This window comes from Bos indicus, chromosome 17 (assembly GCF_029378745.1).
Source record: "Bos indicus isolate NIAB-ARS_2022 breed Sahiwal x Tharparkar chromosome 17, NIAB-ARS_B.indTharparkar_mat_pri_1.0, whole genome shotgun sequence".
NCBI classification, from domain to species: Eukaryota; Metazoa; Chordata; class Mammalia; order Artiodactyla; family Bovidae; genus Bos; species Bos indicus.
This window is the reverse complement of record NC_091776.1, coordinates 30,119,385-30,136,024: the sequence shown is the minus strand read 5'-3', so window position 1 is coordinate 30,136,024 and position 16,640 is coordinate 30,119,385. Positions and strand designations below refer to the sequence as shown.

Here is a 16,640-nt window from a genome sequence, read left to right as displayed (position 1 = left end):
ACATCCTAATAATAAGACTACAGGAAATCTCAAATGTAAACTGTTTAGCTGGTCTACATTTCAAGTCCTACCAAGATACAGATTTTATGGCTGTCATTTCTTGGTGTTTAGAACGTACGAGTTGATATACTGACCTGACCAGGTAGGCTTCTGTCGGTTTTTTCCTTATGATATTTACCTCCCTAAGGTGCAGAGTCACCAGTGCAAGTGATGGCCTTCCCAGCTTGGACAGTACACTGGAACATGTGGATCAAAGATGCAGGGATGTGAACCTAAGCTTTCTCATCAAAGCTAAGAGATGAATTGCTTGTTGTCTTTCATTGCCTACATGGAGGTTATTAAGGAAGTTACGCCACTTACTGATTCACATAAAGTGTTCTGAACTTTCAAGGTTCCAGTTAATTTCTGCATATTCTTTCTGGAAATTGTCATTGTTTCTGACATGCTTTGAAACTGAAAACCAATTTGAGCTGCAAGTTATTGTCAATACAGAATTAATAAGTTTATCATTTTTTAGAGAAGATGTCTTTAAGGTACATTCTGGTTATAGTACTTTTAATAGGTACTTTTAAGAGGAAATTTTTAAATTAGTGCAGTACCTCCTAACCTGGCATATTGGCTAGTCCCTGAGGAAGCTTCAGAGGTAATACTGGAGGGTGGGTTGGGTTGAGGGAACCATTGACTAGTTTTCAGTCCTGAAATGACAGAAATACTTTACTTGGAATAACTCCATGTTTCTTTGCTTTGGTTTACAGTTATCCTACTCATTGAAGCCACGGGTTTGTGTTGGCCAAAGTTACCAGTTTTCATAAAATTTACCTAGAGTTTTGATTTTTCAAAGTGAATTGTTTATTGTTGTGAGTTTTAAAACTTTGACTGATGGGGAGAAAAAGGGATACTTTAGAAGGAGAATTCAGCTATAAAAAGCTAAAGAATGTCCACTGAAAATAAGAAGACTGACTGGAGAAGAGAAATATGTCCTTTAAACTTTTTTTCTGGGATATTTCAACATCTTTATTGAAGTGTAACTGACATATAATAAATCATACATATTTAAAGTGCACAATTTGATAAGTTTTGACATGTATACATCTGCCAAGATAATGCACATATCCTTGTCTTCCAGAAGTTTCCCTGTGTGCCTCCCCAATACTACTCATGCCTGCCTCACTCCTTACAACCACTTATCTGCTTTCTGTAGTGATAGATCAGTTTGTATTTCCAGAGTTTTATAAAAATGAAATCATACAGTATGGACTCTTTTTTTGTCTAGCTTCTTCTACTCTGCATACTTATTTTGAGACTCATTCATATTGTTGCCTAAATGTAGTTTTCTCCTTTTTATTTCAGAATAGGACTCCATTTATTTCTGAATAGGATTGAGCATAGTTATTTTGAGATTCATTTTGTTACTTAGATGTAGTTCTTTCCTTTTTGTTTCTGAATAGAATTCCTTGGATATATCAAAATTTGTCTTTTTCTTGGGTTTTAATGTGGGAAGGTGCTAAGTGAAGAATCAAAATGTTTCATTCAGAGTTGTGGTGCAATATATTATTAATAATATCCAGCTTAGTACAATATTTTCCTTTTTCTCTCCTACTCTGAACCTTGACTTCTCTTTTCTTTTAATTTTTCTTTTATCAAATTATATCGATTAAAAAGTGAAACAGTATGTAGCTAGGTTTATGATGAGATATGGTAATTCTCTGCCACCATCTCCATCTCAGCATATTGAAAAGAATTCATTGTCTGCCTAGTTCCCCACTAGTGTTGCCCATCTCATTTGCTGACCTCACTCTGTTTTTACTCAGGTCTTCAGATCTGATAAGTCTCCAATCCTGTTGACTTACTTTTCTAATATCCACCCTACCACCTCCTTCCCCTTCTCACAGGCACCGCCTTACTTAAACTGCTCGCATGTCCCTTATACCAGTGGAGTAGCCATATAACTGGTCTGGGTGCTTCTAATTTCTCCTGTTTGCTGTCTTTCTTCCATATAGCTGACTGTGTTTACTTTCTAAACTACAGTTCTAAATTGTTTTTCTTGTAGAGAACCTATTACAAAAAGATACAGTGTAGCAGTTTGGATCAAAAGTATAATTAAACACACGCATGAATATTACCAACAAAGCTAACTAAAATGAAGTTGATATCCATGTCCTTATGATCATCCTTATGATCAGGAAAAGAAGGCTGAGATTAAAAAACTTATCTAATATTTCAGGTTTGATCACTGCAGACTATTGTTCAAAGAATTCAGCCACTTCAATTACAATGAAATTTCTTATAATGTAGCCTGAAACAACTGAAACTTTTACTGATTTTTTCAGTATCCATAGCATATTTGCAATGTCAAAATAATTTTTTCAGGAGATTATTATGAGAGGCATTTTGGTTCAGTGTAATAAGTACTAGATTAAGAGTAGGGTTCTGAAAACCTGAAAGTGTTGACATTTTAATTTCATCAAGTTTTCTCTGGTTTTTAGGAATTCAGAATTAATTCTTGGGTATAACTTATTACTTTACAAGATGTCTCAAGAGTGCTATATTCTAAGGGGCAAACACTTGAAGAGAAAATAAAGGCTAAATGTATAAGCTTTTCTGTCTCTTTGGAAATGAAATCTTTGTCTGGCTGCCTTAGAAAAGACATGCTTTTCTTTAACATAAAAACTATCTTCCTGGTAACTGGGAAACTTTATGAGCCTTCATCTTTTTTAACTTTTATTTTAAAATTGAAAATATTAGAATAATTTTGTTAGGGCAGTGTAACTCCTATGTGTGATGCTATATAGTGGTTGGATGATACATGGCATTATACATTTGTCTAAACCTGTAGATTGTACAACACCAAGAATAAACAGTAACGTAAATTGTGGATTTGGGGTGATTATGATTATGAGTTTATCAATTGTAATAAATGAACCACACTGGTGAAGGATGTTGATAGTGGAGGAGGTCATGCATGTCATGGGGAGGGAGTATATGAAAAGTCGCTGTACCTTCAGCTCAGTTTTGCTGTGAACCTGAAACTGCTCTAAAAAGAAAAATCTATTAAATCATTTTTCTACTCAAAAGCTTTTTGTCCTCCCAGATAAATTCCAGATTCCTTAGGATGCTTTTTAAAGCTATTTTAGATCTGTTCTTTAGCCTCTCAGATCCATCTTTGATGATCTTCCTTTAAGTCACCTTTATTCCTACTTGTCTTAGCTCTGGCCACTAATTTAAAAACATCCTAGGGAATTCCCTGGTGGTCCAGTGGTTAGGACTCCATGCTTCCACTGCAGGGGGCACAGGTTCTCCCTAGTTAGAGAACCAAGATCCCACAAGCCATGTAACATAGCAAAGAAAAAAAGAATCCTAAACTGAGTGGTATATAAACAGTAGAAATTTATTTCTCACAGCTCTGGAGACTGGAAGTCCAAGGTCAAGATATCAACATGGCCAAGTTCTGGTGAGGGCCCTCTTCCAAGTTACAGACTGCACATTCTCATTGTATTCTCACATAGTAGAGAGGAGAAACAAGTTCTCTGTGGCTCTTCTAAGGGCATTAATTCCATTCATGAGGGCTCCACCCTTGTGACCTCATCTAATTCTAATTACATCCCAAGGGCCTCACCTCCTGATACCATTGCATTGGGGGGTAGTGTTTCAAAATATGAATTCTGGGGGAACATAAGAATTCAGTGCATAATATTATTACACTGAAATGGTCACCCATTCTCATTCCTAAATGTTCTTTTACTCCTCCTATACTTTGTACATACTTTGTTCTCTCTGTTTGAAATACCTTTTCTTCCTGTCTCTACTTGTCATCATCATTCAAGATCCCATTTAAGTGCTACTTTCTCCTGGAACCTTAATTGATCCTTTTTAGACTTAATTGTAATGGCACCCCACTCCAGTACTCTTGCCTGGAAACTCCCATGGATGGAGGAGACTGGTAGGCTACAGTCCATGGGGTCGCGGAGAGTCCGACATGACTGAGCGACCTCACTTTCACTTTTCACTTTCATGCATCGGAGAAGGAAATGGCAACCCACTCCAGTGTTCTTGCCTGGAGAATCCCAGGGACAGCGAAGCCTGGTGGGCTGCCGTCCATGGGGTCGCACAGAGTTAGACATGACTGAAGCGACTTAGCAGCAGTGGATCACAACAAACTGTGGAAAATTCTTAAAGAGATGGGAATACCAGACCACCTTACCTGTCTCCTGAGAAGCCTGTATGCAGGTCAAGAACCAGACAGCTAACTGATTCAAAATTGGAAAAGGAGTATGTCATGGCTGTATATTGTCACCCTGCTTATTTAACTTATATGCAGAGTACATCATGCAAAATGCCACAGCTGGAATCAAGATTGAATGAATCACAAGCTAGAATGAAGATTGCCAGGAGAAATACCAACAACCTCAGATATGCAGATGATACCGCTCTAATGGCAGAAAGTGAAAAAGAAATAAAGAGCCTCTTGATGAGCATGAAAGAGGAGAGTGAAAAAGTTGGCTTGAAACTCAACATTAAAAAAGATTATGGCATCTGGCCCCATCACTTCATGGCAAATAGAAGAGGCAGAAGTGGAAGCAGTGACAGGTTTTATTTTCTTGGGCTCCAAAATCACTGCAGATGGGGACTGCAGCCTTGAAATTAAAAGATGCTTGCTCCTTGGAAGAAAAGCTATGACCAACCTAGGCAGCATATTACAAAGCAGAGACATTACTTTCCCAACAAAGGTCCATGTAATCAAAGCTATGGTTTTTCCAGTAGTCGTGTATGGATGTGAGAGTGAGACTGTTAAGAAAGCTGAACACCAAAGAATTGATGTTTTTGAACTGTGGTGTTGAAGAAGTCTCTTGAGAGTCCCTTGGACATCAAGGAGATATAACCAGTCAATCCTAAAGGAAATCGACCTTGAATATTCATTGGAAGGACTGATGCTGAAGCTGAAGGTCCAATACTTTGGCCCCCTGATGTGAAAAGCCACCCACTGGAAAAGACCCTGATGCTTGGAAAGGTTGAAGGCAAAGGAGAAGAGGACTCAGAGGATGAGACGGTTCGATGGCATCACCAACTTAATGGATGTGAATCTGAGCAAACTCCAGGAGATAGTGAAGAACAGAGAAGCCTGGCGTGCTATAGTCCATGGGGTCACACAGAGTCATACACAACTTAGCAACTGAACAATAACAAGATTTGATTTCTCCAGTAACAGTTTTTCTCCTGTGTTGTTGTTGTTTAGTCACTAAATAATGTCTGACTGTTTGTGACCTCATGGCCAGCTCCTCTGTCCATGGGATTTCCCAGGCAAGAATACTGGAGGGGATTGTCATTTCCTTTTCTGGGCAGTCTTCCTGACCCAGGGATCGAACCCACGTCTCCATTGCAGGCAGACTCTTTTACTCCTGTACCGCCAGGGAAGCCCTTGTTTTCTTTATAGCAGTTTTCATTCCTCACTTTTGGCACTTGTGTTTGAGCTAGATGAAGAGCTGTCTGTCCACCTGACTTCTTTTAAAAGCACAGTAAAGTTCTAGCAGAAACCGATTTGCTAGTCTGTGTTTCCAGTTCTACCAGAGTTAGACCATATCCTTAACTTAGTGCACTGTAGACTTGCCCCGTTTAGCTGAAGTATTGGGATAGGAGATGGGGTCATTATTAGCATAGTTCCAGTGGAGATGTGTCCCTGGTGTAAAGAGTTCTTTCAGGCAACAGGTTCACAGTTGTTAGCTCACTGGCTCACCCCTTCTCTGTTGTGCTTCACATTTGTTCCAGTGGTGGCTGTGGCTGGACTGGAAGGAACACCATCAGCCCACCCCAGGTTCCCCACCTTCTCAAGCTAGCACAGATTTTATCCATTAAAAATCATTGTTTCCTTTTAGAAAACAGGGAGAAGACTTTGGAGATGAAAATTTAGATATTGCTGGTAGACAGAACATAGAAATGAAAACACAGAAAAGCATTACGCAGACCAGTCCTTACTGAACCAAGCCCCAGTGGAATCCATGATAATTTGTCATGCTGCTTTTGTTGTGTGTGGTTTTCTCTGTCCCTAGACTTGCCCTGCTGTACCTATTAGTACTATGTAACTACATAGCCACATGTGTTGGCTGCCTAGGTAAAGCATGTGTGCTTTTCCCACTAAAAGTAAAAAAGTATAACGTAAGAGGTTTGAAATTGTAGCCAAAATCTGTTTTCCTTAAGGAAATGTGCCGTGAGGGCTGGCTGTTTCATAATGTTTTTCTCATTCTTGTGGTGACCAAGGAAATGCTGATGCTATTTCACTTGGATAAAATGCTGACATTAATGCAGCTAAGGATGTGAGAGATTCCATAACTTAGAAGAAGAAAAAAAGATGTAGTATCAACATGGAATTCTTGAATACATCAATAATTGAGCAATGTATTAGCATTATCTAAAGTTTGTTTTCTTTAATATATTTCTGTTACAGCTTATGTAAGCAAACTATCTTCAAATTAGCAAGTTTTTCTCTAGGAAGAAGGCCTCTGCCCATATTTACCACATCATTTAGAGTTTGAACCCAGTTGATGTGCCATCAAACTTTGCAGGCCGACTATAAATACACAGTTATTTCTGTTTAGAGCAAAGCAGAATAAACCAAGTAAGAATCTCATTGAAAGACATTTGCACAATAACAGCTTTGCAGCTTGCACCATAGGATCTCAGAAAACGAGAGGAAAGGATATTTATGTTAATATTGATTACTGTGATTTTTATATATCATAAAATCTTAATTAAAACTGGTAGACTTAAAAATGAATCTTTTATTTTGGAATAAATTTATGTTTACAGAAAAGTTGCGAAGGTAGTACAAAGAGTTTCTGTAAATTCTTCACCCAGGTTTTCTCTGATGTTAACCTTTTACACAAATATGGTACGTTTGTCAAAACTAACATTAGTAATGTTAGTTAGTAATGTCAAAATTAACATTAGTACAGTCCTATTAACTAAACTGACTTTATTCAGACTTCACCGTTCCTCTGCTTAAGTCCTTTTTCGGTTCCCAGATCCAGTCCAGAGTATCATAAGTGAAAATCTCAAAAGAACAGTTTGAACCAAGGTCTGTGACTTCTCAGTTCATTTTCCTTTTATTATGTGTTTTGTCTTCATTTGTATACTACAGTCATTTCCTTGTCTTTATTTTTGTCTCTTACCCCCTTTTTAAAAATTTCTTCCTCTTCTTAAAAAGCAAATTATTCTGCTTAAAGTGAATTATTTTTTAAATCTAGAGGTTAAGAAAATGGATCTCATTCATTGCTGGTGGAAATGTGAATTGCTACAGTCTTTGGGTAAAAATGTATATGTATATACATATATATCACAAGTGTATATATATGTGTGTGTATGTACATATATATATTTTCCTACATAAAAGGATGGTTATTGTATTGTTGTTCATAGGCACACCCCCCGCCAAAAAAAAGTGAATGTAAAGCTTATCAGTAGGTGAGTAATCAAATTCCCTATGTTTCCATAAGGGATATAGCCATTAGGGATTTCTAAATCATGATTTTAAGTGATAAATTATACAGGTGTGTGCATGTGCATATGTGTAGGTTCCAATCACTTTTTCAAAACAAACAGTAGCAGATTTCCCTATATATATATTATATTGTTATAAGAACATAGATTTTCAGAATTTTTTTTTATTGAAGTATAGTTGATATGCAATGTTATGTATCAATATATAATTCCAGTTAGTTTCTGGTATACAGCAAAGTGAATCAGTTGTACTTATATACCTATATTCTTTTTCATATTCTTTTCCATTTTGATTCATTACAGGATATTATAGTTCTTTGTGCTATATAGCATGACCTTGTGTGGTACATAGATTTTAACATCATTTATGTCAGAGAAAGGTAGAAAGGGAAGATGACCTGTACAATAATTACATGCCCATTTATGTAAAATGAGTCTGCCTATATATATAAGAAAGGATGCATGAAAGTACAAGTTGCCAACTAGAAATCTAATCAGCATCAATTCTTTCCTCCTGCTCATCATCACATCTAATCAGTCTCAACATCCTGGTGATTTTCAAGCATGTCTCAAATGTTTTTCCTGCTTTCCGTCTCCTCTCCCATTGCCTTAGTTATATCATATTTGCTTGGACTATGGAAGCAGTCCCCTGCATGGCCTCTTGAATTTTTGTCCACCTCAACTTCTTCTATCATCCTGTCAACGTAGAGCTGTTCAAAGGGTATCTGACTTGGAAACCCTCTACTAAAACTCTTCACTGATGCTCTCTTACCTACACAACAAAATCCAAATCTTTTGCAGGGGTCCCTTGCAAAATTAGAACTCCACATCTCCTATCATTCCCCAACTCACCAACTCTACTCTGACAACCACAGACGGGCTGTGGTTGTCCACATAGACCGAGGAGACTACCCGTCAAGGCCTTTGCTCATCCTGGTACTTTTGTTTAGAATTCTCATCTCGTCCTCTGCTTCAGCCTCCCAAGCCCTCCTCCCTGGCCACTTTAAAACTCACCTGTGTGGTCTCCCTACTGGAAAGTCTCCCTTGATCCCACCCTCAACTTGACCAAGCTGGATAAACTCTCTTTTGCACTGACCATGTGTATTGTCATGAGCTCTTTCTCAGTTTCTCCTCTCCTCTGGACAAGGGAGGGAACTGATGTTTTCATCACTGTAATTCTAGTACTCAGCACAGTGCCTGGCGCTGTTTATTTGTTCCACTACTGAATGCCACCCTCCCTGGCACACTTCCCTGCTGGGATCATTAACTCGTAACCAAAAAGTGGTTTCACATTCAGATTTTAGAGAATAAGATAAATCATGTTTAGCAGGGAGGGATAAATGTTTCTTTGGGATCACGTATCTTTAATATATAGGACTTCCCTGGTGGCTCAGATGGTAAAGCGTCTGTCTACAATGTGGGAGACCCGAGTTCGAGCCCTGGGTTGGGAAGATCCCCTGGAGAAGGAAATGGCAATCCACTCCAGTACTGTTGGCCTGGAAAATCCCATGGACAGAGGAGCCTGGTAGGCTACAGTCTATGCGGTCGCAAAGAGTCGGACATGACTGAGCATAATGATGATGATGATCTTTAATATAAATAACATAGCAGATTAAAAGGGTGAGATGATAAAGCAAATCAGCTTCATTCATTTTCTAATTGATATGTATCTCGTAAGTAATTGTGTATAATTATGGTATTTTCATTGTGCCATTTTAAATTATGGTACATTGTTATCTAATTTTTTATGGCAAGGACACAGTTATTTATCAGTAGAACTGCAGAGTTATTAAATGCTGATTTCTGCAGGTATAGATAGATATATTCAAAGCAACTGATAATGGTGAATAATACACATGTGCCTAAGTGCCTAAAATGATCCACACATTGGGGACCAGCAAGGGCCAAAGAAATGTTAGTTTTGATATCTGGGGATAGTTATGCTTTTTTTTTTTTTTTTTAACCAAACATATATAGTTGAAAATTCAGTATTAATTACCAACCACAGACCAGGGCAGTGGTTAGTTTCAGAGTGAGTAATAGAATAGTGCGTTTTTTTGGATTAATTTTCACGATATTTAGAAAGAGACACTTGACTCTTAAGTTAAAAGAACCACAGTTGCTAATAATAAATACTGCAGAAAATAGAGATGTCTTATAACTGAATGATGAGGACACAGATTATACCCTTTCATGCCAACGTATTACAGTACATGTTTCTGAAAAAACTCTCTCCACATGTTAGTTTTTTTCCACTGTAACAAATTTTGCTTTAAAGTATACCAATTTGAAAGGTAAACTGTAACATAGAACAGGATAGAGTTTGTGGTTAGTTCTGTTACCTTAAGAAGAGTATTTTTGTTTTTCATTGCTGTTTCAATCACTTTAATAGCAACAATTTTGTTTTTTTCAATGTCCTACTTCCCAGTTAAAAGGTTTTTTTTTTTATAATCACATGATGGATTATGTAATATGTGGTTTACTTTTCCTGCTAAAATTGTTCATTAAAAAGAATTTTATGGAAATTTTAGGCTACAAAGTGATTATGATTAACTGTGATTGTATGATAAATTAGTTGATCTCAGCAAAGATTTTAGTCCATGGTGAGTGAATGTTCCTTTTTTTGAAACTTTATTATATAAACAAAGTCTCTTAATATTGGTAGGCTTTAGTTTTTGTTTTAGCATGTCAGCCATGATGAATAATTTCTATGCAAATAAGATGTTTTTATGTACAATTTCCAAATGTCTTACATCTGTGGACATAATTGCATAATCAACTACTAACATAAATTATTGTCCAGTGAAATTGTCTAAAGTGAACAAAAACCACACAGGGAATTAAATTTAAAAAACAAAACAGAACCTTAGATTCTAGAAGAGGGCCATCTCTTTTTTTCACTTGTTTTCTTTGCTATCACTGTGCCATTTTGATCCCGTCTCCTCCAACCTCAGTTCTTCAAGGCTCTACAAACAGCATTCTACAGTAAATAATGCTGATGCTCACAGTAAATTAGAAACAGTAAGGAGACTTTGAGATAATCAAGGAGCTTTCACCCTTCCCATCCCCCTTCACCCCAGCCCCTACCCTCATCCCCATGCTGGAAAGGCATAACTGTTTTTCTTATGTTTGGCTGCGATTCAGACTGTCTTTTTTCTTTTCCATAGTGACCTTGAGCCTGAATGGCTGGACAGTGTGCAGAAAAATGGAGAGCTGTTTTATTTGGAGTTGAGTGAGGATGAGGAGGAAAGCCTCCTTCCTGAAACACCTACCGTGAACCATGTCAGATTTAGTGAAAACGAGATTATTATCGAAGAAGATGATTACAGAGAAGGAAAAAAGTATGAACCCAAACTCAAGCGGTTTACCAAGATTTTAAAAAGTAAAAAACTTTTACCCAAGCGCTATAATAAAAAAAATAGTAATGCCAGCGGGCCAGTATCCATTCTAAAGCATCAGTCCAATCAGAAAATGGGAGTTATTGTCCAGCAGCGGCACAAAGATGTGAATATCTACGTAAACCCCAAAAAGCTAACGGTCACCAAAGCCAAAGAGCAGCTCAAGCTTCTGGAAGTACTTGTTGGGATTATCCATCAGACCAAGTGGAGCTGGAGAAGAACTGGAAAACAGGGCGGTGGAGAGAGGCTTGTGGTCCATGGCCTGCTGCCAGGAGGATCTGCAATGAAGAGTGGTCAGGTTTTAATTGGTAAGTCCTGCTGGTGAACATCAGTCCTTGTTTGCAGGGTTAATGGTTGATGATGCCTTGTGAGGAAAGGGATTAAAACAAAATTATACTGAGTCTCAACTAATTAAAGATTGCTCAATGATACTTGGACAATATCATTTGGGATATTTGGGACAGTAGTGAAATTGTAAGGATGGTGTACTGCAATGAGCAGTGTTCTTTAGACAAGCACTTTATGCACTGAATATGCATGCATACCTTATTCAGCCAGGGAACAACTTAACTAATTTTTGAGTTTTTATAAATTTTATTGCATCTTTGTTTTATTTGCTGACAAGAAAAAGAAAATTGACAGTACAGTGATAATTTAGGTTTGAATGACCTATATCCAATAACATGATACAAAAATATGTAATTTAAGAATAAAAATACTTTAAAATTGTATGTTTGGACTTAAGCACACTGAGTTCTTGGAGTGGTTTTTAAATGATTTCCTTTGGCACATTTAGCAACAGTGGTGTTACAAATAAGTTTCCTTTTATGGGCATTTGTCATAAAATATCCTACCAATTTTGAAGGGAAAATAATAAACCTATGAGTTATTCTGAATATGTGTTAAGATGAGCATTTTGTGTTGCTGATATATTTTAAGCTGTTGGATATATTTGAATTAGTAGCAACTTTATTACCTAAGATAAATTAGTTAAAGACGAGACTCTGTTGTTAATGAAACTTACAGGTATTAACAATTCTCAAAGCTGATGGTCTTAAGCTGACTCAGTCTGAGAGCTTTTGATAAAGGAGTTTTTTTAGATTCTTTAGAAACCATTTAAAATATTTTAAAAATATCTTTTACTTAAAAGTCCAACTTTTGTTTGTCATTGATGTAACAGATAATTTTTTGAGCATCTGCTAAATGCCAGGAATACAAAGGTTATACTAATGATCCAGTTACTTCTCTTAAGTAGCTCATACTGTTGTGAAGGGCTTCCCTTGTGGCTCAGCTAGAAAAGAATTTGCCTGCAATTCAGAGACCCCGGTTTGATATCTGGGTCGGGAAGATCCACTGGAGAAGGGATAGGCTACCCCCTCTAGTCTTCTGGCTTGGAGAATTCCATGGACTGTATAGTCCACGGAGTTGCAAAGAGTCCGACACGATTGAGTGACTTTCACTTAACTGTTGTGGAAGAGGTGGGTCAAAAATAAGCAGTTTCCTGCAGTGTGATAAATGCCACGATGGGGATTTGCAAGGGGGAATCTTATAGGAAGGGCATCTGTGCAAAGTGTGTGTTCTAACTGGTTGCAACAAGATCTCCATTTTCTCTCCTTAAAATGTATTTTGATACTCCTCCCATGGAGAGTTATAGTCTGAGTGGGTGTCTCTGCCCCGCCTCCCTGGCCTTGAACTTGGTTGGCCTGCGCCAGCAGCTTAATTGGTTCTGTGTGACTTAAGAAGTGGGATCGTAAACAGGCAATGCTGCTTGCCTGTCACCATTCTGTGAGGAAGTGCTTGCCTGTCACTGTTCTGTGAGGACGCCCAGGTGGCATGAAGAGGCCTTGAGTAGTAGTATTCTGGCTGATGGCCCCAGCTGAGGCCCCAGCTACCCTTCCCAATGGCCACCAGATGTGAGTGAAGAGTCTGTCCAGGGAACTCCAGCCCCAGCCACTGTCCGGCTGCAGCTACATGAGAAGCCCTAGTGAGAACCTCAGCTGAACCCCATCCACCCCAGTACCGGGAGAGATAATAAATGGTGGTTGGTGTTTGTTTCTTTTTTTTTTTTTAACTGAGATATAATTGACATATTAGTTTCAGGTATACAGCATAATGATTTTATATTTGTGTATACTCTGAAATGATCACCACAATAAGTCTAGGAAGCATCCATCTTAACATATAGTTACAAAAATGATCAGTATTGTTTGAAGCTAGTGAGTTTTTAGTGATCACTTAGGCAGTAACAGGCACCTGGAACAGGATCTAGTGCATACTTTCATTCTCTGAAGTCCTCACCTTCCTTCTGTGTAAAGTTACAGGATTGGGCCACAATATCTCTAGGGTTTTTTCTTTTAGTTCTGTGAAAGGAGGCCAGCATACCTGCTTATGAAATCCTGCCTGGTTGTTGCAGGATTGCCACCATAATTGTAGGATCCCACATGCTGGAAAACCCCAGCTCATGTCCTCTCTTTATATTCACCTGGGGCCTTTGCTGGGAATACCCATTTGGACTGAGTTTTGGACAAATTTCTAAAATTTTTGTACCCATTTCTCTTGAAACCTAACAGAGAGGTCATTATGACCAGTTAGCCTCCTGTTCCTTATTTCTTTTCCCCTGATAATCACTCCAGTCTGCTGACCCTCCTAGGAATGCCAGTTACCTCTGGGTGTGATCTTTGTGCCTCTGTATGGGAGGAAAGAGAATCAACCAGAGAGGAAGACTACCAGGGTGGGCCTACTGTTTATTGTTAAAATAATTTAAAGGTACCCGAGATGCTAGTAGTCTACTTTATTAACTTGAGTGAGGTAGCATGTATTGTACTACAATTTATGCACTTTTCCTGCATGTGTACTAAATAGCAATAAAAAGTTAGAAAGAAAGATTATAACTTACAAATAAGTAGACAAGGAAATTTGTTGAAATAAAATGATTATTTCATCTTTGGCACAGGGCAAAATGCTTGGCTCATAATAAGCCCTCAAAAACATGTACTGAATGAATAAACTATGTAAAAAGAATACATGCAGGGTTATTGTTACCATCTTTCTAAATTCCATATATATGCGTTAGTATACTGTATTGGTGTTTTTCTTTCTGGCTTACTTCACTCTGTATAATAGGCTCCAGTTTCATCCACCTCATTAGAACTGATTCAAATGTATTCTTTTTAATGGCTGAGTAATACTCCATTATGTATATGTACCACAGCTTTCTTATCCATTCATCTGCTGATGGACATCTAGGTTGCTTCCATGTCCTGGCTATTATAAACAGTGCTGCGATGAATTTAGAAAGATGGTAACAATAACCCTGTATACGAGACAGCAAAAGAGACACTGATGTATAGAACAGTCTTTTGGACTCTGGGAGAGGGAGAGGGTGGGATGATTTGGGAGAATGGCATTGAAATATGTATAATATCATATATGAAATGAGTCGCCAGTCCAGGTTCCATGCACGATACTGGATGCTTGGGGCTGGTGCACTGGGATGACCCAGAGGGATGGTATGGGGAGGGAGGAGGGAGGAGGGTTCAGGATGGGGAACACATGTATACCTGTGGCAGATTCATTTCGATATATGGCAAAACCAATACAATATTGTAAAGTTAAAAAATAAAATTAAAAAAAAAAAGAATACATGCAGGGAAAACAATTAGAAGTTAATATAAATACAGCAAAATGCTGTGGTGTTGGATTAGTGTGGGGGCTTTATGGGTGATTGTTGTCTGCTTTTTCAAGTTTTGGACTTTATGATTAAGCCCTGTAGTTTTAAAATTATATAATTTGGGAATAAAGAATGGATGATTTTTTTTCAGCATTTATTTTTTAAAATTCTCTGAGCAGTCATAGGTATTAAGCTTCTGAATAATGAATATTACCTCATAACCTAACTTACACCAGAGATATAAATCACTGCTAGGAAAGAGCCTTCGTCCTTGAATGCTTCATTGGGCAGATGCCCTCATTTATCAAGATCAGAAGTCCTGTTCCAAGTCGGGTATGTGTTCATACCCATCAGTGGACAATTGTAATGTCATGGTGAGTTTGCTAAATGCAAAGCACCTTGCTCAATTGCACAAGGTGCTTCTGTGGTGGTAATTCCTCACTTGTTTATCTCGCGGTGACGTGCACACTGCAGTCGCCCCACAGGCAGGAGGATCATGAGAGCTTTGTCCCGATCAGTGCAGCTTGCTCCGGGTGACCTGCCCTTGTCTCATTGGAGAGTGACCCACCGTTGGCTAAAGTCCCTTGAGCAGCACACTGAGACTGGTGACTCCTCTTTCTTTTCACGACAGCAGAAATCTGTTCTATTCTCACTCTTCTTTGCTGGTTTCTTGGGGGTTTTGCTCCCTTTCTTGGTGCCATTTTTGCTGTTCAGGCTGTCAAGGGCTTGCATGTTTATTTTTATATTTCTGTTAAAGTTTGACAGATAATAGCTCCTGAACCACCTGTAGCAGGTCCCCATCTCGGTCAAGAGCAAGTAGAAGTTCTCCTTTTATCTACATCCTAGAAACTGGCTATCATCTGTGTTTTTTTTTTTTTCTTCAAGATTATTATTCAGGTCATTTAAAATTAGGTGTTCTTTTAAGGATTGGGAAGGATAGGGTTAGAAGAAGTACACATTGGTATTCTAGACCCTGCATACCCTGAAGACTATTTCTGATGAAGAATAAACAAAGTTTTTATTTCAAGTTCTTTTTGTATCAACTTCTGATATGCTCCCCTGTGGTCACTAAATAGATTTGTTTTATATAATATTTGTGCTGTTTTGCTTTTAAATTTTAAAAAAATTTTGGAAGAGCTTTTTGATTTACTTTTAAAAATCATTTAAATTGAGGTGTTACTCTATAACATGCCCAAATCTTAAATGAATACTCAGTGAATTTTAACGTATCTATATACCTTTGTAACTACAACCCAGGTGGGTACCCATATGCTCCATGGTGCATCCTCCTTATTGGTACACCCACCAAAGATAATCTTCTAAAAGTCAGAAGTTTTCTAGCAACAGTTGATTTCACCTCTTCTTTAGCTTCATGTATATGGAAGTATATGGTGTGTATTCTCTTGTTTCTGTTTTCTTTAGTTTATAGTCTATGAGACATGTGGATGTTGTCACTATGTAGTAATCCATTGTATGAATGCATACTATTTATTTTTCCATTCCACTGTTGACAGACATTGGGGGTTTGCAATTAAAATATCTGAAGCTCTCTTTTGAAAAGATAGCTTTGGGTTTTATGAACATGTCACGTATGGATGTGAGAGTTGGACTGTGAAGAAAGCTGAGTGCCAAAGAATTGATGCTTTTGAACTGTGGTGTTGGAGAATACTCTTTAGAGTCCCTTGGACTGCAAGGAGATCCAACCAGTCCATCCTAAAGGAAATCAGTCCTGGGTATTCATTGGAAGGACTGATGTTGAAGCTGAAACTCCAATACTTTGGCCACCTCATACGAGGAGTTGACCCATTGGAAAAGACTCTGATCCTGGGAGGGATTGGGGGCAGGAGGAGAAGGGGATGACAGAGGATGAGATGGCTGGATGGCATCACCAACTCAATGGACATGAGTTTGAGTGAACTCTGTGAGTTGGTGATGGACCGGGAGGCCTGGCGTGCTGTGATTCATGGGGTCGCAAAGAGTCAGACATGACTGAGCGGCTGAACTGAACTGAATGTGTGATTTTACTATCTAATCTTTGGTAGACTGTTATTTGGTATACATTTTTGTCTTCTCCCATTATA

General features: G+C 38.2%; 1 protein-coding gene across 4 annotated transcripts in view; it reads left to right on the top strand.

Moving 5' to 3' along the window:
- Positions 1-16,640, top strand: part of INTU (inturned planar cell polarity protein) — a 92,023-nt gene that overhangs the window by 11,059 nt on the left and 64,324 nt on the right. For all 4 annotated transcript variants that reach the window (XM_070769141.1, XM_070769137.1, XM_070769140.1 and 1 more), the window contains exon 2: positions 10,659-11,197. In XM_070769141.1, the coding sequence (XP_070625242.1) occupies positions 10,659-11,197 (539 nt within the window). The remainder of the gene's footprint in view (positions 1-10,658; positions 11,198-16,640) is intronic.